Source organism: Triturus cristatus, chromosome 3_2 (genome assembly GCF_964204655.1).
Source record: "Triturus cristatus chromosome 3_2, aTriCri1.1, whole genome shotgun sequence".
NCBI lineage: Eukaryota > Metazoa > Chordata > Amphibia > Caudata > Salamandridae > Triturus > Triturus cristatus.
Window position 1 is genome coordinate 962,184,292 of NC_140584.1, and position 21,767 is coordinate 962,206,058.

At 47.9% G+C, this 21,767-nt stretch overlaps 1 protein-coding gene across 3 annotated transcripts in view; it reads left to right on the plus strand.

Moving 5' to 3' along the window:
* Positions 1 to 21,767, plus strand: part of CUEDC1 (CUE domain containing 1) — a 535,352-nt gene that overhangs the window by 431,890 nt on the left and 81,695 nt on the right. For all 3 annotated transcript variants that reach the window (XM_085649520.1, XM_085649521.1, XM_085649522.1), the window contains one exon: positions 14,294 to 14,377. In XM_085649520.1, the coding sequence (XP_085505646.1) occupies positions 14,294 to 14,377 (84 nt within the window). The remainder of the gene's footprint in view (positions 1 to 14,293; positions 14,378 to 21,767) is intronic.

The window sequence follows — 21,767 nt, forward strand, 5'->3', positions numbered from 1 at the left end:
TGAATGCCAGAGCAGACAAACTCAGCTATAGATGCCTTGACAATCACAAATGGCGATGCATCTCCATCTGTTCATTACTGACGAGAATGCGCAATGTCAGCAGTTCTGCGTTCTGGAGTTTCCAAGTGACTCACGCTTGAGACTTTTAGTCGTAAGTGGAGCTCAGGCCTCCTGTATGCCTTTCTGCCCATACCACTCCTGCCCAGAGTTCTCAAGAAGATCAGGATCGACCAGGCCCACGTCATCCTTGTGGCTCTGGATTGGGGATGAAGAGTCTGGTATACTGAGCAGTTGAGCACGGCTATCGGTCTTCCGATCAGCATGCCCCTTTAGGAGGATCTTCTGTTGCAGCAGCAGAGGAGGGTTCTCCTGTCAATGCTCCGCCTTCTTGCATGGAGATTGAGCAGTGACAGTTGACAGCTTTCGACCTTCCTCCCAAAGTCTGTGATGTTATCTTGGCAGCCAGGCATTTCTCCACCAAAAAGGTTTACATCTGCCGGGCAAAATATGTAGCCTGGTGTACAGAAAGACAAATTGATCCCCTCTCTGCCCCTCCCCTCCACCTCTCCAACCCTCCTTTCTCAGGTTCACCTGTTCATCCTTTCGTTTGCTCAGCGGGTCTGTTCTCTGGGCACACTGAAGGGCTATCCTTCCGCCATTTCAGCTTTGCTGCAGTTGCCTGATCAGCCATCCCTCTTCAAATCCCTTATTGTAAATAGGTGTTCGAGGCATATGAGCTGCAGATTATACACTGTGCATAGATCGCCATCTGGTGTTGGGCCCGGATGTTTGCAGTTTGTTTTTCCTCTTGGAAAGTCTTTGGAAGTCACGAGGTAGGTGACTCCTCCTTTGGTTAGTATTGCGCATGGGCTTCGGCTCCATCCTCAGATTGTTTTTTTCCGCCATCGGGCTCGGATGTAATACTTCGCGCTCCGGTTCCGAACTTTTCCAGTTCAACGATCGACGCAAAATCCTCTCTCATCGAGATTCTTCAGATAATAAATCATCTTAATCACCTTCTCTTCGACACTTCTTCGATTCCGGTCGTCGACGGCGGCCTTCGGGCCTATCCCGGCTCCGGTCTCGGCTGATGGAAAGAACTCCCTTCAAGAAGTGCCCTCGATGTGGGTCCAAATTCCCCCACACCGATCTTCATGAGGTGTGCAACCTCTGCCTCTCCCCTGAACACGAGGCTCGAGACTGTCCCGCCTGCAAGTCTTTTAGATCCAAAAAGACTATTCGAGATCGAAGGGCCAGACGCAACATGGCGCACTCCTCGACCTCCGCTCCAGTCGACATCTTCGGGGACGATGTCGAAGCTCCGGGACAGCAGAACATCGAAGAAGATGACGACTACCTAGTCAGTGCTTCCGAGGCCGACGACTCAGATGTGGAGGACATCACCCCGGCGCAGAGGGTCGTGAGTACTATACCCCCTCCCACACCGCGCCGATACACAAAAAGGCTTCGGTCACGCCTTCGCCTTCGAGCCTAGGCAAGACCAAGGACACTGCTTCTAACACCTCACCTTCGGGCCCGGTAAAGAAGCCTACTAAGCCTTCCGGCAGCTCGGGCTCGAGCCAGCCTACCAGTGGTGCCGAAAAACACCCTTCGGCACCGAAGAACACCCTTCGGCACCGAAGAAAAAATCGGCCTCCACCTCCGCCCTCTCGGTGCCGACCAAACATCATAAGGCCCTCGGCGCCGACACTCCCGTGCCGAAGCCTCTCTCGGCACCGAACAAAAAATCGGAGGTCCCAAAAAAGCACGGCACAGACAAGTCTAAAAAGCCGTCGGCCCCGAAAACCTCGGCGCCGACCGAACCACCAGTGTCGCAAGAACTTTTCACACCGGATCCTATGCAAAAGACACTTACCAAGGATCCAAAAACTGGACATTTGACACTGTCTTCAAAAAAGAGACATTTGGACAAACCAGCTCCACCTACACCTCCAAAGAGGAAGGACACTGCTACCTCCCCTTTCAGAGTGCCTTCCCCACCTCCTCCATCCCCTCCACCTTCCCCACCTCCACCTTCTCCACCCCTGCCTCATCGCTCTCCGACCCTGTCTCCAGACCATGATGATCAAGGGGACCCTTACTACGATCCAGCAGATGTGCCACAAGACCCCACCCCTACTGGATCCCCAGACCCATGGGATGACTATAACAATCCGGACATCCCAGATGTCCCACAGGATGACCTTTATCCATCTAGGCCATCCCCACCAGAAGACTCGTTAGGTTTTCACCACCTACTACAGAGGGCGGCACATTATCATGGGGTGGAGCTACATACTGACCCAGTAGAGGAAGATTTTCTCCTAGACACCTTCGATACTGCACATAGGTCTACTGCTATACTACCTATGCTAAAAGGAGTAATCAAACATGCACCAGAGGTTTTTAAAGACCCAGTCAGGGCTAGGGTCCTAAACCCATGTATAGAGAAAAAATATAAAGCCGCCCCCACAGATCCTTCATACATTAAAGGCCCTGCACCACTGGATTCCTTAGTGGTATCTACAGCTAGGAAGCGTTCAAATTCTCAGGCGTCAGGCAAAGCACCACCACCTGACGGAGTCCAAGCTCCTAGACGCGTCAGGGAAGCGCACTGCGTCACAAGCCGCCAACATATGGCGTATCGCCAACACTCAAGCGCTATTGGCCAGATACGACAGAGCACATTATGATGAGTTAGAGACCATCATGCACCATCTCCCTGAAAAATACAGAAATAGGGCTAATAAATTGATTCAAGAGGGAAAAACTATAACTAATACCTCTATACGCTGTGCCCTAGATGCGGCAGATACAGCCTCCAGGGCCATAAACACCAGTGTCCTCCTCCGTCGCCACGCCTGGCTAAGAGTTTCAGGTTTTAAACCTGAGGTGCAAGCCTCAATATTGAACCACCCATTCGATCAACATTTATTTGGTCATAAAGTTGATGAAGCCCTCGAGAAGATGAAGAAAGATACTGATAACGGCGAAATCCATGGGAGCCCTACAGTCACACACTCCTAGGCGCTCCTTTCGCCGCTCTTCCTTTCGGGGCACGGGTAGAGGCTACTCCTCAGATAGCGCATCCACGTCCTACAAATCCCCTCCTCAGTCTACCTTCACAAGGGGTTATCAAAGAGGCGGCTACAGAGGCAATAATAATAAAGGCAGAGGCAAGACAAATACCGCCCGCTCTGCCACACCGCCTACCCAATGACTTTCCCCCGCTCCCTCCAGACCATTCCACTCCGGTCGGGGGCAGAATACAAAATTTCCTTCACGTCTGGAAGACCATCACCTCAGACAGATGGGTGACCCAAATTATTCATTCAGGGTACTGCCTAGAATTAACATCTACCCCCCCAAACATTCCACCCAGGCAACGCCCAATGTCACAAGAACATGCCACGTTATTAAAACAGGAAGTATTCTCCCTCCTGCAAAAACAAGCCATAGAGCAAGTCCCCATCAATCAGCAAAATTTAGGGGTCTACTCCCTGTACTTTCTGATTCCAAAAAGAGACGAGACTATACGACCTATTCTAGATCTCAGACCTCTAAACACTTACATACATTCAGACCATTTTCACATGGTAACCCTTCAACAGGTTCTTCCACTCCTCTCCCACAACGACTTTCTCACCACACTGGACTTGAAAGACGCATACTTTCACATCCCAGTACACCTTGCTCACAGAAAGTACCTCAGGTTTGTAGTGGACTGGCAACACTACCAGTTCAAGGTGCTCCCGTTCAGGGTCACAACAGCACCAAGGGTATTCACCAGGTGCCTAGCAGTAGTGGCGGCACACCTCAGAAGACAGCACATTCACGTCTTCCCATATTTGGACGACTGGCTAATAAAAGCCACGTCCTACGACCAATGTGTGCATCACACCGCCGCTACAATCCAACTACTTCACCAGCTAGGTTTCACGGTGAACCACCAAAAGTCCCACCTGGTACCATCACACACAAAACAATACCTCGGTGCCACCATAGACACTTCAAAAGCCATAGCCTATCCCAATCCTGCCAGGATTGCAAACATACAGGCTCTGCGTCAAAAATTCATACTTCAACACTCTCTCCCAGCAAGAGTGTTTATGCAACTTATAGGGATAATGGCCTCTTGCATTTTCATAGTGCCTCATGCAAGACTCCAGATGCGTCCACTCCAAGAGTGCTTAGCGCGCCAGTGGAACCCGGCCCAGGGGCAACTCACAGATCTGGTGTTGGTGGACTGTCGCACCCATCGCTCTCTGCAGTGGTGGAACACCACAAACCTTTCCAAAGGTCGACCGTTCCTGGACCCGGTTCCACAAATAACCCTAACAGACGCATCGCTCTCCGGCTGGGGAGCTCATCTGTTACATCTCACAGTGCAGGGCACATGGACGCCGCAACAGAAGTCACTCCACATCAACCATTTGGAGTTACTGGCAATCTTCCTAGCCCTAAAATCCTTCCAGACGCGGATTTCAGGCAAGGCAGTCCTCTCTTCCCTGACGCGATGGGCTGCGGGAATCCCGGATTGCCCTTATTAACAGCGCACAGTTGGTATCGCGGGTATCCGGTTTTCTGGCGGCTCCACGCGCGGGTCCTCCTCCTCCGCGGCCGGGTCAGGGGGTGGTGAGTCTCATTTGGCGCCATCCCTCTGGTAATGCTCTCTGGGCCACCGCACCGCATGGCCTCACGAGCACGGTAGGGGATGGATTGTGCCCCTCCCTCTTACCTGCACGGATACCTCTTGGAGCCATGCTTCTCGGCGTATTTGGGGTAACTGAGCAGAATTAGCAGCGCTCTGCCTTGTGTGCCTAATACAAGTCTCTTCCTTACTTCTTGCTCTACAGGATACCACGACTCCGGTGTCTGAAGCCCCCATTAATACCAAATGGAGTGAGTTGTTTCCTATAGCTAGGTGAGTCACGTCGTACATGTGTAGACTCCGAGTAGGGAATACTGTAGAGTGATCCTTCACTTTGCCAACTATGTATATATATTTTTTCACCATATTGGCGTTGGTTTTAGTCCGGTCTCACGACTAGATGATAAAAATAATTGTTTTAATATAAATCACAAAGCTTTTTTTATTTTATTTTAATGCTTCCTTACCAGGGATCAGACTAGGATCCCGGTTTGATCACGGAAGGGACACCTGATATGAGGGTTTAAGGGGACTACTAGACCAGTCAGCTAGACTGCACTATCTAGTGACTGTAGACTGTCTATTTGTCATCCTCCCTGTGTAGGTTACCACTGGGATAGACGGGACTTCGCACTCGTATCCAAGGAGTGTGGTAGGTAGATGCCTCATTGCCCACCACCACCACGTGTAGATAGTATTAATACACTAGGTCCTGAAGAAATGCGATGGATCAGTATTGACCGCTACGCATGAAACATGTCGACCCCATGAGATGAGCTGAGCTCCACTGGACCATAGAGCCAGAGAGCAGCCACTCACTTTGTTTTTAAGAAGGTGGATTACCAGCCTATTAAAGAGTTTATGTGGACTATCCAACCTTTATTAACATGACCCACTTGCACCACATCTATACTGATTTTTATGGCCCTCACACCCATGTATCATACGGCAGGAACAAAAGATCTCTGCTAAAGAGCCCCTTTTAGGGTGCCCGTCTGGTATTGCAGCGCCAACCCAACGAGGAGCAAGTCCATATGTTGAAGCATGACACCTAGCTTGCTGGGTGTGTGAGGACTTTAGTTCCGACAAGGAGGCCTTCCCTCTTTTTACCTCTTATCTTGTTGTCCGCCTCTGGGAACAGCATACCTTTCTTGTTGAGTAATTGAACTGACCAGCACAGGGGCTTATCTGTTCGTGCAGTATGCCCACACATGTAGTATAGTGCTCTCTGCGTTAGGACTGTAAGGCCTGCTGTAGGGGTGACTTATCTATGATGCCTGCAGTGTCTGCAGGCATGGCACACAGGTGAGTGCCTTTTCGTGTTTTCACTTTTATCTGCACCAAGACACTCAGCCTGCTGTGACAGTCTGTGGGTGCTTGGTGAGGGGGCCCCTTAGAGTGCCACAATATGTGCTGCAGCTCTTAGGGGCCTTCTTTATTGCATCAGGAACTAGGCACCAAGGATACCATTTACTAGGGACGTACAGGGGGTGCTAAAGGTATTGCCAATTAGGGTATAATTGCACTGTTTTGGGAAATAGATCTGGCACTGAGGACCTGGTGAGCAGGAACCGAGTGCACCTCCGGTCATAGTAACATCAAATACCAAGCAAAAATTAGGGGTAAACATTTCACAAAGGGGCACTTTCCTACACTTGTAATCCTTGAAGATCCTTCTAAGGGGATTTTCTGTTTTCCTTCAGGACAGGGTAGCCCTTAGGCAGGTCACAGCAGGATGGCATTTCCATGGTCTAGGCTTAGTCTTGGCATTAAAGGAAACTGCAGTTCCAAAGTATTGTGAGGTGCTCTTTCTCAAATGATGTTACAAACTTCCATTGTAAATCAAAAGTGAATACAAGTCAGTGATGGTACAATTTAGTCCCAGTTAAGGAGGGCACTGGCAGGATGCCTAGGTCATTTACAATGTGTATCATGTTCAAAATCAGGGGTAGTGTGCATCTTCCATCAAATGGTCAAAAGGGATGTGGATTGGTGAGAGACAGTTTAGATTTCTGGAGGAGTGTCTTCAGTTTTCACACTTCTCTCTCTACACATGGTGAGCAGGGGTACTGCTTACAGTATGTGGATTGTAAGCCAATTGGGTGACATGGTTGCTTAGGCAGTCAAACCAGTTTTACTACTATATACTCCAGCAAATCCCTGGATTAGTGGATTGTTTATATGGATTCCAATAGTCGTAGAATAAAGATGAAGCAGCAACTTGTGCCCTCACAGGACACAATTCACGTGGTACATAGTCATCTTGAACGTGATCCTGGTGAGGGATCAATTCTTCCACTTTACTGTAGGTGGAGATACTGAGCCTTGCTGATGGAACAGTAAAAATAAAACTTGGAGGATTTAAGTGGGTTCACAGATGTCCAGACAAGTGGGGAATATTAACAGAGCAAATTTTCAGCAGCGAGGTACCTTCAACCTGATTCAAACAGATGAGTTAACGTGAGGCTTTAAATCTTGCACCTTATAGTTGAAGCCAGTATAGGCCTATAAGCAACAGATATTTTCTTGAATCTCCGCATTTGTTACAAAATGCATTCATATTGAAACATTTGTTCTGCAACTATATTATACTGTCGCTGCTCATTGTTACTCCATATAAATATTTCCGGTGAAAATTAATCTAGACTACAAAGATTAACAAAGTTCTTCCAATCTGTATATTTAGGTGCAAAGGTTTATAGTATAAATTGCTTTGTTTTGGTTATTATCTTGTCGGGTGGGTAGTCTGCTGCCTTAGACTTGTGGAGCATTGGGCTCCTAAGTGGGTGATGTGATGTAGTACTAAGAGTGACTTCATGAAATGAGCTCTAACATTGGCCAGTGTTGAAGAGCAGCAATTTTAGATTTTGTGACATTTAACAAGGGCTGGCCCTCTGGCTGTGCTTGCTGAGTGCAGAATTCAAGGTGAAGTGTTTAAGAACTTGTGCTACTAACCCACTCCAAACAGCAAAACAAGATTATTTTCAATAATTGTTTACTAGCCTTAACAACAGAACAATAAACATTTTGAAAATAATGTAGAAGGAGCCTAGTGCCTGGTGTGCAAAGACATGGGGTCATTAAGTAGTCACTGGGTTTGTGTAGTGACTGATTTGCAAGCTCGAGGTTCTTTTGTACTGCGATAGATGTAGTTATCCATTGGAGTGGAAAATCGAATTTCTGTATGATGCACACGATTCTGCTCAATCATTATTAATGAGTCTGGATTTGGTTTGCCATTCTAATGGAAAGGACTGGGAATGCACTATGGAGGTATGTGACTTTTAGAAACCCTCCCTGTTTTCAGTCACAAAAATACATTTTTTGTTTTGCTATTGCAGTCCCAGTTCCCAGATTAGGTGCAATCGTGAGAGAACTTTTCAGCCCACTGCACTGCTGTGTGCTCCACCTCATAACCCACATTCAGAGTGGAAGGTATTCTTACAGATTAATTCCACCCTCTTTCAGGTGTTATTCAATCAGTGGTTTGCAACTCCCAACTGCATCTGCTAAACATTGTTACATTTCATTCTGGGCGTTGGGAGTGGCTGGGGGTGACAAGGTGGCATGTTGCTTCACCTTTTCCCAAAGATTCATAATTTATGGCAAAGTACACATTGCAACTTGCAAAGGCAGTTGTAAATCGTAATGTGCCTTTGATACATTGCAACTTTGGATTAGACATTTACAAAGTTTGTGATTTTACAACAGCAAAGTCCATTAGTACATAAGGCTCCTGGTCCCAAAAAGCCTTTTTCGGTCGACGCCTACCAGACCGCGCAGCAGGCTATGCGAAAGACATCTTGGGGACTTTCAGAAAGTTGACCTTGGAATGCATTCCGTCCATGGCTTGCTACTGACTTTGTGGTTTGTAACTCACGTTTTCTGCCTTTCTATTTGCTGGCTTTATTTCCTTTAAGCTGTACAGCTTAAATTTGTACCTCCCTATGCTGAAGCCATGTTTACAGTATTCTCTCACAAACTCGTTTTCTGTAAAAAAAAAAAAAATAGGCCTTTAGATCTTGTTCTCATCTCCTCACATTTGCTGGGCATTCAAAGGCCGAGGTCCAATGTCAAGCTTTGTATGTGTGGGACCCTGGTGTGTGTTTTGCTTTCGGCTGACTTCAAAGTGAGAGCGTTTATAGGAAAGTGGACTGCAGCATACTTTCTCCATGGAGGCTGCTTGTACCTATTTTAGACATAGCCACCTCAAAAGGTATCTCGTTATTCAGCGACACAAAACATTTGCATGTGTTTTTTGCAAAATTCCTTCTCTTTGGTGAGTCCATTTAATTTGTGAAACTGCTTTTTTAGGAACAAAGTAGAAAACCGAATTTTTTCAGCCTAACATATGGTGATCTTGGGCAATTTGCACTGTCTATCAATCAATCAGCATAATTTGTATAGCGCGCTACTCACCCGTGAGGGTCTCAAGGCGCTGAGGGGGGGGGGGTCGCTACTGCTTGAATAGCCAGGTCTTGAGTCGTTTCCTGAAGGAGAGATGGTCCCGGGTCAGACGTAGGTGAGTGGGGAGGGAGTTCCATGTCTTCGCCTCCAGGTAGGAGAAGGATCTTCCTCCGACGGTGGATTACCGAAAGCGTGGGACGGAGGCGAGAGCTAGGCTGGCGGATCGGAGCTGGCGGGTGGGTGTGTAGAATGTGAGGCGGTTGTTGATGTACTCCGGGCCCATGTTGTGGAGAGCCTTGTGTGCGTGGGTGAGGAGTCTGAACGTGATTCTCTTGTTGACGGGGAGCCAGTGAAGGTCTTTCAGGTGGACCGAGATGTGGCTGCGGCGAGGGATGTCCAGGATGAGTCGTGCTGAGGCGTTCTGGATGCCCTGTAGTCTTTTTTGTAGTTTGGCTGTGGTTCCAGCGTAGAGGGTGTTCCCGTAGTCCAGACAGCTGGTGACGAGGGCCTGGGTGACCGTCTTCATGGTTCCGGTGGGGATCCATCGGAAGATCTTTCGGAGCATGCGCAGGGTGTTGAAACAGGATGATGAGACGGCGTTGACTTGCTTGGTCATCGTGAGGGAGGAGTCCAGGATGAAGCCTAGGTTGCGTGCGTGGTCCGTTGGCTTGGGTGTGCTGCCCAGGGCAGGGGGCCACCAGGAGTCGTCCCAGGCGGAGGGAGATGGTCTGAGTATGAGGACTTCTGTCTTGTCTGAGTTCAGTTTCAGATGGCTGATCTTCATCCATTCTGCGACGTCTTTCATACCTTCCTGGAGGTTGGCTCTGGCGGTGGCGGGGTCGTTGGTGAGGGAGAGGATCAGTTGGGTGTTGTCGTCGTAGGAGATGATGTTGAGGTTGTGTTGGTGGGTGATGTCTGCGAGGGGGCTCATGTAGATGTTGAAGAGGGTGGGGCTGAGTGAGGATCCTTGTGGGACGCCGCAGATGACTTTGGTGGCTGCGGAACGGAACGGGGGAGGCGGACTCTCTGGGTTGATCCACTGCAGTCCCGCTCCTTGGATTCCGGTGTTGCTGAGGCGCTGTGTCAGGGTGTGGTGGCATACGGTGTCGAAGGCTACTGAGAGGTCTAGGAGGATGAGGGCGGCAGTTTCCCCATTGTCGAGCAGGGACCTGATGTCGTCGGTGGCTGCGATGAGGGCTGTCTCGGTGCTGTGGTTTGCTCGGAAGCCGGACTGCGAGGGGTCGAGGGATCCGTTGGTCTCGAGGAAGACGGAGAGTTGTCTGTTGACGGTCTTCTCGATGACTTTGGCTGGAAAGGGGAGGAGCGAGATGGGGCGGAAGTTCTTCAGGTCCGTGGGGTCCGCGGTGGGTTTCTTCAGGAGGGAGCTCAGCTCTGCATGTTTCCAGCTCTCCGGGAAGGTGAGGTGGCGGATGCAATCGAGCTGTTGATGATGTTCCGGAGATGGGGTGCGATGATGGAGTCTGCTTTGTTAAAGGTGTGGGCAGGGGTCGGTGGGGGAGCCGGAGTGGATGGTGTTCATCATGCGGGTGGTGTCTTCGGTGCTTACAGGGTCCAGGTGCAGAGGGTGGTGGTGGGGGGCGATGGTTCGGTGGTAGGGTGCGTGGTCAGTGCGCCGAAGCTGTTGTGTATGTCGGCGATTTTGCTGTGAAAGAATGAGGCGAGAGAGTCGCAGAGGTCTTGCGAGGGTGTGATGTCGTTGTTGCTGGGGTTGGAGAGCTCTTTGACGATGATGAAGATTTCTTTACTGTTGTGGGTGTTGTTGTCCAGTCGTTCTTTGAATGTTGTCTTCTTGGTGGTGCGGATCAGCTGGTGGTGTTTGCGGGTGGCGTTCTTGAGGGCTGACCTGTTCTTTGCTGTCTGGTCGAGGCGCCAGGCTTTCTCGAGGGTGCGGCAGGTTTTCTTGGAGTTTTTGAGGTCGTTGGTAAACCACGAGGCTTTCCTGCTTCCGGGTTTGCTGTGAGGATTCTTCAGTGGTGCGAGTTTGTCGGCGCATTCAGTGAGCCACTGTGTGAGGTTGCGGGCTGCTTCGTCGGGGTCTGTCGTGTTGGTTGGCAGGTTCTGGCTGTGGGTGGTGGTGAGCCTGTCGACGGTAATCTTGCTCCAGCTTCTGCGGGGAGCCTGTTGAGGGAGGTGGTGGGTCGTGGTTCTCCTGAAGTTGAAGTGGACGCAGCTGTGATCTGTCCAGTGTAGTCCGGTGGAGTGGCTGAAGGAGATGTGCTTCCTGGAGGAGAAGATGGGGTCAAGCGTGTGTCCGGCGTAGTGGGTGGGGGTGTCCACTAGTTGCTTGAGTCCGAGGTTGGCGAGGTTGTCCAGCAGGTCCTTGTTGTTCTCCAGGTGGAAGTTGAGGTCCCCCAGGAGGATGTAGTCTGTGGAGGTGAGGGCGTGTGTGCTGATGAAATCTGCGATGGTTTCGCTGAATTGTGTGCGTGGTCTCCGGGGTCGGTAGATGAGGGTGCCTCTGAGGGTGGTCTTGGGGTCGGTGTGGATCTGGAAGTGAAGGTGTTCGGCGGCGGTGAGGGTGTCGTCGGAGTTGGTCGTGATGCGGATGGTGATTCTGTGGACGATGGCGACGCCTCCTCCGGTTTGGTTGATGCGGTCCCTCCGGGTGATCTTGTAGCCCTCCGGGATGGCTATGGCGATGTCGGGGGCTGAGGAGGCGTTCATCCAGGTTTCCGTGAGGAAGGCGACGTCTGGTGATGTTGTGTCGAGGAGGTTCCAGAGTTCGACGGCGTGCCTGTGGACGGAGCGGGTGTTGAGCAGGATGCACTTGAGGTGGTTGTGGCTGGTGCTCGGCTTGGCGGGTGCGGTGCAGGTCCTGTGTCAGGTGAATTTGTAGGCTTGGCAGGTGAAGGGTCCGTGGGTGCGTCTCGGGGCGGCTCGGTAGCAGGTGAGGTTCCGGCCGGCGTTGAGTGCGTTGAGTGCGTGGAGGGTTGTGGCGTTGTAAGTTCGTCGGGTGCGCTGGCATTGTTGAGGTCCAGGGGTCCTGGCGCTGGGCGCGGTCCAGGCTCGGACGGGCGTAGACGGGCTTGCCTTTGGCACGACTTCGGCGCACAATCGGCGCACCCGCTGCGCGTGCGCGCGGGCTCCATATGAGGCGAAGTGGGAGGGAGGAGCAGCTGGGAGGCGGGAGCGGGGCGGCCAGTGGGGTAACAGAAGGGAAAGGGGTCGGGGCCGCGAGGGAGCAGCGGCGGGGAGGGGGGGGGGGCGCACAAGTGGGTACAATCCTAAATAAAATAGGCGCAAAACTGAGATAATACAGAGGGAGTACAATAAAACAATTAAAACAAAATGACGAAAATGCGACGAAAATGCAGAGAACAACGGAGGAGGTAGAGCGAGCGGTAGCGAGGGGGCACCGAGGTCAGGGACAGACCTGTGGTGGTGGGGCAGAGACCGCGCCTACAGCAGGAGGGCAGTGCGGCGTGGCTCATTCACTGTCAAGCACAGGATAAGATCTTTCCACAGGAAAGAGCCAGTCACACTATATCACAATTTAACACTGCTTGGTTTTCACTTTGATGTGTAAAGCATATGCTTTATTTATTACATCTGTGGCAACTCATTTTTGCACTTTTTATGAAAGCTTTTGTTTGTTTAGCTACACGATTATGTTTTCCCTTCCGCAGCTGTGCCTTTTTCGGAACACATACACTACTTGATATAAACAATTTACTCATTTGTCCTTGCAGGCACGGTTGTCGTGATTTCAATGCCACAACAGGTGCAGAGGCACAGGAGCCAAGAGGTTTAGGAAACCCACTGATTATTGATAAATTTTACTATAAAACAAGCAGCCACAAGTACAGTTGCCTTGCAGGCACAAGAGTCATGAATGGAATTGTGGTGCTGGTGCAAAAGCCCAGGAAACAAACAGAACACTGATTATTTCTATATTTTACTACTAAACAAGCAGTCACAAGTGCATTTATCTTGCGGGCACTAGGGTCATGATTTGAATGCTGCAGCAGGTGCAGTGGCACAGGGGCCAAATGGTGTAGTAAACCCACTGAACACTGATTATTGCTATATTTTACTACTAAACAAGCAGTCACAAGTACAATTACCTTGCAGGCACTAGGGTAATGATTTTAAAGGTGTATTGGCGCAGGAGCCAAAAGGGCTCGAAATTCCACTGAACACCGATTATTTCTATGTTTAATCACTAAACAAGCAGCAAGAAGCTCTTGTTTGGTTCTTTTGTAACAAGTGCATCCAAAGGAATACATAAAGTATCACTGTAATTAAAGCTGTAACCTATTGGACTTTTCAGTCTACCTACAACTTATTTTACATTCATCACATTTATATGGCACATTTTTACAGTTTTTGTATGGTCCTAAAATGCTTCTGAATCTGGACAGATTAACACCTAGGCAAGGGCAGTCTATAACATTAGCACTTCAGCCGTTATAAACACTATATGAATACTTATAACTTCTCATGTGGGATTCCATACGAAGCATTGGCAAAGCCAGGAGGTCTTGCCTATGCGAGATCAATTGGCTTCAATAATGTTTTTTAGCCATATTACTTAGCAGCGCTAGCTTCAGTGCAGCATAACTGAAAATAAAAAAAGCGATATAACAAGGACAGTTCTAGCGGTGTCGTGCAGCTTTTTTACTTTACTTTATTTGCAACAGTGCTAAAAAAACATTGGCAAAGCCAATAAATCTCACATAGGCAGGACCAATCAGCTTTGCCATTGCTTGTTGATAGATTCCAACAACATTTCTAATCCTTTTCCACTTGAGCTGCATACAGAAAGTTGTCTCAAAAATTTTAGGAAACTCTTCGAGACTCTTGTATAAACCTGATTTAGTCTTAATTTTAAACTAGCAGAAAACATTTCTATTATAGTACTCCTGCAATCTTTCGGCATTTGCGGAATGATAACCTTATCGATGCAAAATAAAGTGCGTTCAGAGTTTATTGAATTTCAGGATATAAAATTGTTTTGCAGCACAACTTTGCAGCATTGGAAGACTGACAGCAGTTGTTTGGTTAGCACTAGTAAGATGACCACATTCAGTGATTGCTTTACCGAGAGGTTTGTGAAACCTAAACAGTCGAAGGAAGGCATGAGCAGCCTCTTTCTGGGAAACAGCCCCCTATATTTCCTGTCCATTTAAAATACTAGAGTCTATGTTGCAAAGCTACATTGATACTGATACTACGTCCGCTTCGGGATATAACAAAACAACTTTTCTTTTTCAGATCGATTGAAATACGAGTCCAAAAAATGCAAGTCCACCAGCTTTACTGTCAGCAATGACTTCAGTTTCTCTCCTGCAGTTTCAGGTACTTTTAGGCTACGTTGGAATCGTTCTGTCTCTGATGTGACATGATTCTTGCGACTTATTTATTTTTTGTGCTGTATTCCACTCCTGTCTGGTACCTCTGATTTCAGTTGCTCTTATTTATAAGTTCCCTACATTCGGCACTGTGGTGGTGAGACACACTTATATGTGTACAAATGCAAGCCTCTTGTTGTTCTCCTGGACTCCTTTTGCCTGTTGGAGGGCTAAGATGAAACTTAATAGCAAAAAATAGGGTCTTCTGAGACCGAGAAAGTGGTAAATTATGGTTTTACAGTAACCTTCTCTCCAGACTCCCTCCAGACTTGGCAGAACAAGATAGCCACCCTGTGAAATAATGTACTGATTGGACACAAATGTTAGGACACAGTTCTCTTCTATCCAAGCTCCTTGAGTTTACGAACTAAGAATTTGAGAAATGCCAGGTAATAACCAGAATCTTGTTTATAGAGTATAGGGCCCTCATGATCAATGATAACTCTGGCTGGATTTCTGTTCCTCGCAATTACAGGTATCTCCAGGCCCGATGTTATTGGGTCTGCAAGCTCTGGATCTGATCATTTTGGGTCCATGAACACTGTTACTGCCCTAACTACTGCAGGGACTGTGGGTCGCAGCCCAGTCCCTGCCCGACTCCTGCAACAGCATAGAAGAAACTAACAACCACCTAGCCCCTGAACCGTACCACCCAACGTCTTCCCACCCCCTCTAATCCTCCTTCTGACAATTTCTGCCTGTTCTGAACAGGTGGAAAATATCAGCGGTTTTCTTCAGTGAGTGATGAAAATGCATGTGAAAGTATTACATATTTACAGGTGTGTGCGGTATTTCCACGATCCAGAGAAAAAACATGTGATAGTCTGAATTTGGTGTGGGGATACTTGTTAATGTAGATTCCAGCCCCCTGTATCAGATTCTGTTAATCTTATAATGAGGGCCTAGATAAGCGTTTAAGCGAGTCTGGCAGTTGCATTTGGCTGTCTATTTCTTTGTTTTCAGGTCTTGCCTAGGCAGTGCATGTGATGTCTCTTCTACACATACTGTATCCAGAATATGGGCTTGAACCTCTGCCCATCTTTTTTTATTGGCTCCTTTGACTGTTCTTCCTAAATGATTGTTTTTCGTTGGTTGTGTTTTAGTCCCTCCTTTTGTACTATTGGAACCTCCCATGAAGATTGACCCTGTTACATGTGATCTTACATTGTATATTTTTCCCACAGTTTTTGAGCCCTTTTTCTTTTTTAGTACGGACTTTTTGGGTGCTCTTTATGGAGCCTCAACAGCAACACACATCCCTAACCATAATGTTTCTTTGTATTAGTGTGTCTTTGAACTGCTATTTTTGGGACCCATCCATATTGTGTGCATGTTGTTTTTAAAGGAATTTTTTATTTTGCTTGTTTGTTTGCACCTGGAGGCGCTCCAGTTCCTACGCTCGTTGTTGCTTGTTAATAGATTGCTCCCCATTGCTCGTTCATTTCGAGGCCAGTCTTCTGGCTGCTTTGGGTGGTGTTTTCCTAAGTGCCATCTCCTCCCCTCCCTTCCTGTGTAGTGCCTTATACCGTGGAAAGCCTCCCTCTCAGCTCAGCGTGACATGATTGTGCTCTTTCAAGAAGCAGCCGTCCATTCTTTGGTGGACTCCACCAAAGAACCTCTTGGTGGGAGTCCCCTTCCATCAACCAGTTCCGGCACAGTCCCTGATCACAGATGCTTCCCTGCAAGGATGGGTGGCTCACATGGATTGCCTACAGATGCAAGGCCAGTGGTCCAACAAGGAGCAGTCCTACCATATAAACATGTTAGAGCTGCGAGCAGTCTGCCTTGCTCTGAAAGCTTTTCAGCCTTCGAGCAAATCCAACTCAATTCTGGTTCAAACAGACAACACAACCACAATGTATTACCTCAACAAACAGGGTGGTACACACTCTCGCCCACTCTTCCTGGAAGCTCAAGCGATTTGGCACTGGCTTCTAACCCGAGATCTCCATCACAGCAGTGCACCTTCCAGGGGAGTAAAACGTGCGAGCAGACGGACTCAGTCGGCACTTCAAAGATCAGCCAGACTGGGTGCTAAACGACGAGGTGGTGGCAGACATTTTTCGTCAGTTGGGTTGACCTTCAATAGATCTGTTTGCAGACGGCCAAAACAATAAATGCCACGCCTTTGCGTCCAGGTACTACCGTCCAGGGACTAGGGGGAATGCGCTTTTGATGGACTGGTCCGGAACATTTGCTTATGCCTTTCCTCCCCTGCCTCTCATCCCGAAGGTGGTGTCCAAGCTCATCCGAGCCGACATGACGATGATCTTGATAGCTCCAGACTGGCCTCGCCAGTGGTGGTATCCAGACCTATTGAAGGTGTCGGTACTCCCCCACAAGAGGCTGCCTTACAGATCGGACCTTCTGACCAAGATGGACGGGAAGATTCTCCACCCCAACCTTCCTTCGCTGAACTTGGCAGCATGGCTCCTGAGGTCCTGCAATATGGACACTTTAATCTACCTCAGGACTGTGTGCACATCCTGAAAGAGGCAAAGAGACCATCTACGAGGGCGTCATACGCCTTTAAGTGGAAGAGATTCTACTTGTGGTGTGCACGTAATCATTTTAATCCTACAACAGGGCAGGAAGAGGGAATTCTTCCTTGCCTCCTTTACTTAGCCAAGCCAGGTTTGAAGTACTCATCGATTAGGGTGCACTTGGCTGCCATCACGGCCTACAGAAGGTCCCCCAACCAACCTTCCTTTTTTCAACTGCAGGTGGTCAAGGATTTCCTACAGGGTTTGAAGAAAGTGAATACCCCTGGAGATCGGTGCACACTTTCACAAGGCATTACTGTCTCGAATCCGACTCCAGGGCGGATACCCAAGTAGGCCAAGTCTCCTTGAGAAATCTGTTCAGATAAGATATCTGTGTTTTCAAGTTTGGTTATCTGAGCTTGATTGATAGTTCCTTTTGCCCGCAGGTGGAAGGGGATGGCGCTTGCTATTCTATTCTAGTGCTTATGACTATTGATGAGGATCCCCTGGAAGAGAAGGATTAGTTACTGAACTGTAATCCTAGTTCTCTTCAAGGGGTATCCTCACCAAAGTCATAAGCAACCCTCCCGCCTCCCCGGGCAAAGGAACGTTTTAAAATGTTAATTCTTTGTGCCCTGGCCTTTGGGTCAACGCAAAGAACTGACCAACTGTCACCCCTGAGGCATGATGGGAAGCTAGGGGTCATGGCTGCCTTAAAGGCACGGTGCCAGTTTATTTCTATGTTGCGAAGAGTTAGCTTTTCAGCTTTTCTATGCTATGTTATGTTTCTACAATGCAGCATGTGAGCTGTCAATGCTTTCAGTCCTATCCGAGGGATTGTGCTAAGTGCTAAGCATTAAAACAGTTTTCGAACATACTTTGCTTTTTGTTTCTCCCTGTTTTTAAGGTACTGTTTATAATGTACAAGGGAGTCCTTACAGCATTACTCAGCTCTTAGCGTATGGAAGGCTGCATTTACGTTTTTTATTGTGTGTATATATGTGTGTGTATATATATATATATATATATATATATATATTCACTGAAAAAACCATAGGTTTCACACATGTTATAGTTAGCGGAAATTTTACTGATAAAAAACCAATGAAATTGCCCCGTTATAGTTAGTGCTGGCAACTATAACTCACGCGACCGCAATCCTCTGCTGATGCTAATACTGTATTTAGACACTTATTTGCCCATGTCTTCTTCCATACATTTTTAGCTATACATATATTACAAATATTTTTTTTTATAAAGACACATATGTCATCAGCAGAAGATTGCGGTCGCGTGAGTTATAGTTGCCAGCACTAACTATAACGGGGCAATTTCATTGGTTTTTTATCAGTAAAATTTCCGCTAACTATAACATGTGTGAAACCTATGGTTTTTTCAGTGAATTTGCAAGGTTTTTTAAATGCTAATTCCTAACTATAACGTGTGTGAAACCTATGGTTGTTTCAGTGAATTTGTACGGTTTTTTAAATGCTAAGTTACTTTACGCCATTCGAGGCGTGCGCGCCCACTTAACGCAGTGCGTTCCGTGCACGGTTTTTATCAACTTTAATAAGCCCTGTACATTTGGTGGCCTTCGGCCACCAAAAGCACAGGGGGTGGGGTCAATGTGGATAGTGTTTTTTTTATTTCGATTTTATAATTTCATGTTGCCAAAATATAGTTTTTTTACTGATGTAATAAGCCCTGTACATTTGGTGGACTACGGCCACCAAAAGCACAGGGGGTGGGGTAAGTGTGGATAGTGTTTTTTTTTATTTCTATTTTTTACCGTACGCTTACGGTAAGCGTACTCGGCGAAATTGCCGAAAAAAAAATAAATCTGTTTTTGCTCTTGGGGGATGTTTGGGGACTCCCTCAACATGACTATGTGGGAGGGAGTTGTCAAAACAGCCCCGTAACATGTTTTTGGGCATCATGTTTGATAAATAACACTCAGTGCGAGAGACAAAATGGCGGACGCCGCTTCCTGGTTTCGGCCGATTCGAATGTTTACTAAGATCTAAGAGCCAATCAGAATCGCGCTCGCGCACGCCACCGTACGCGTACGGTAAGCGTACGGTAAGCGTACCGTAAGCGGGCTCAGATATATATATTGATTTAAAGGCTATTTTCTCAGAATCTACTGAACAGATTTACACCAAACCTACAAAAGGCACTTCCTTGACCTACGGACTACCTCTCTGCCAAATTTCTAGTAATTCTGTTCAGCCGTTCGGGCTGTAGCTCGTTCTAAAGGTCCTATGGAAAAATGCATGGGAAAAACGAGTTTTGGGACTCCCCTTTTATCTCAGCCCCCGCTTGACGAATCCCCCCGAGACTTTCAGGGTAGGAGCGGAGCGTAGCGCCCCACCTATTTTGAGAAATTCGCGAGGATTCATCGACCGGCGCCAAAGTTATTCAAAATAGAACGTTGCGGATTTCCTATGGAAAAGGGGTCCTAACTATAACTACCTACTGGCGACCGCCAGTAGGTAATATATATATATATATATATATATATATATATGGAGATAAATATGTTTTCACATGTAGGATTGTGTTTACGGGGTCCCGTGACTGGGCGGGAATATTCTAGTGCTTATGACTTTGAGGAGGATACCCCTGGAAGAGAACTAGGATTACAGGTAAGTAACTAATCCTTCCCACCTCTCTCATATTAGTTCACTTAAGGTCTTCAAGCACAATTTCTTTGCCGTGCCTTTACAACATTTCCATCCCTCACCCCCACGTTATCCTCCTCTTCTTAGGGTCTCTTCTGCATACACAGGTGCTCCCTCTTTATACCTATGTGGTCTGCTCTCTCCTTCTTTCTTTCTTTCTCGCACGCTTTCTGCTCCTCGGTCTAAAGTTCATTCACCACTTTGTGCACAAACGACCTATCCCTCTCGATCTTCCTTTCTATTCTTTGCAGCTCTAACCCCTGTCTATTCACCCTGTCACATAATTCCACCATGCACACCACACAATTCCACAACTAACAATTCCAGTTCAACCCGCTTAATTCTATTCCAAACCACATGCATCCACTCAACTCCAAACCAAAACACATAGATAAGACATTGTCATTTGCAATGCCAATATCTCTAACTTTCCCGAATGCGAGACCTATTGCATTGCAAATGCCCATTGCTTCTGGCAGCGTAACTGTCTGCAATACCCATTGCGAGAACTCCCTAAAATATACACAGAATGAGCGTTAGCTTTGTTCATAGAAATATAATTATCCAGTATTAGGGGTGTCTTTCATAGATTCACATGCCTGAATCATTCCCCGTCGTCGAGACGGGAGCCTCCGGTACATAGAAAAGTAATGTCCTATAGACATACATAGAGAAAAATAGGCCTTAGGGCCTCCCCTTAGTAGCCTATCCTTGTCCTTATGTAAAAAGGACCAGACTCTTAGAGCCAGCCAATCAGCTATCACCTCCCTCTAGAATCTTCCTGACAGGAGCCTCAGTCTCTCAGATTTTCTACCGCACGTTGTGCTAGGGAGTCTCCAGCCTGAGTTCTCCTCAGGATCTCTTCAACCAACTTGTTCACTTTCAAAAGTGAGTTCTTTCTTCAGAAAACTTGAACAGGATTACTTCAAACCACTTATCACTGCAGTGAGTGATTTATTTCTTCAAATTTCTGGCATGTCTGAATCCCAGAAGAAAGCCCTTTTCATGGCCTGCTCTTCATGTGGGAAGAAACGGCTACATGTGGATGACAAGCATGACCTCTGCCTATATTGCCTTTATCCTGACCACATACCTAAAGACTGTAAGATATGTAGGTCTTTCCCTCACAAGACCCTGAGGGACAGAGAAGGTCGCCTGCTCATCTGGCTGGACAGGCTTAAGGATAGGGAGAGTGTGGTATCCTCAGAGGGAAGCTTTTCAAGGACCTCTGAAGTCTCCCTGAAGAGGCTAAGAGTGGCGTCTCCTGGCCCCTCAGACACTCCTCCTATGAAGGCACAAAAGAAGTCTTCAGAGGCAAGATCGTCAAAATCTTCAGTGTCTGAAAAGGATTCTCAGACTTTTAAGAAGCCTACCCAGTCGGCCAGCAAACTTGCGACATCCTCCTCAGCGCAAAAAAGAGTTGGGGCGCCAGTTTGTCTCCACAGCGACGACAACTGTGTCAACGACGACAGCGTCCTCATTCTTCTCGTCGACGACGACCACTCCTTCATCGTCATCAGCAGGTACTCCTATTCCATCTATAATACTGCTAAAACCGTTGTCGACGGCCAAAAGCTCGTCGACGACGAAGATTGCCCCGTCGACGACGACATCAGCGATGAAGAGCCCGCCGTCGACGGGAGAGATGACGACGAAGACGTCGACGACTAAGACGTCGACGACGAGGGCGTCGACGACGAATGAATTGTCGACGAAAGCATCGTCGACGATGAAAATATCATCTACGGGGGCACCGTCGACGAAGGTCATTCCGTCGACGAGGGTATCGTCGACGGGGGAATCGTCATCGACCTTGGTCATTACTGAGCCATGGAAGAAATCCAAGCAGATAGAAACGTCGTCTATGACCCTACCACCAAGGACGACGGCAGGGGATCCTGCAAAAGATTCTGTGTCGGGCAAACTGACCAAGAAGCAGATTACACCAGAGACAACGTCACCAAGTAAGGTGCAAACTAATTTGCCTACGGAGATTCTCCAGAGTGAGGAATCTGAAGAAGAACTCCTGGATCAGGCTACTTCCCCTTCAGAACTTCACGTGAAATGTCAGTGCACGGACGAAGAGCAGGAGGACATGAGCTACCAGGAACACCCTTTCAGAGCTCAAGTTCGCACGGAGGTCACCCCGATGGTATGCCTTCCCGTTTCAATT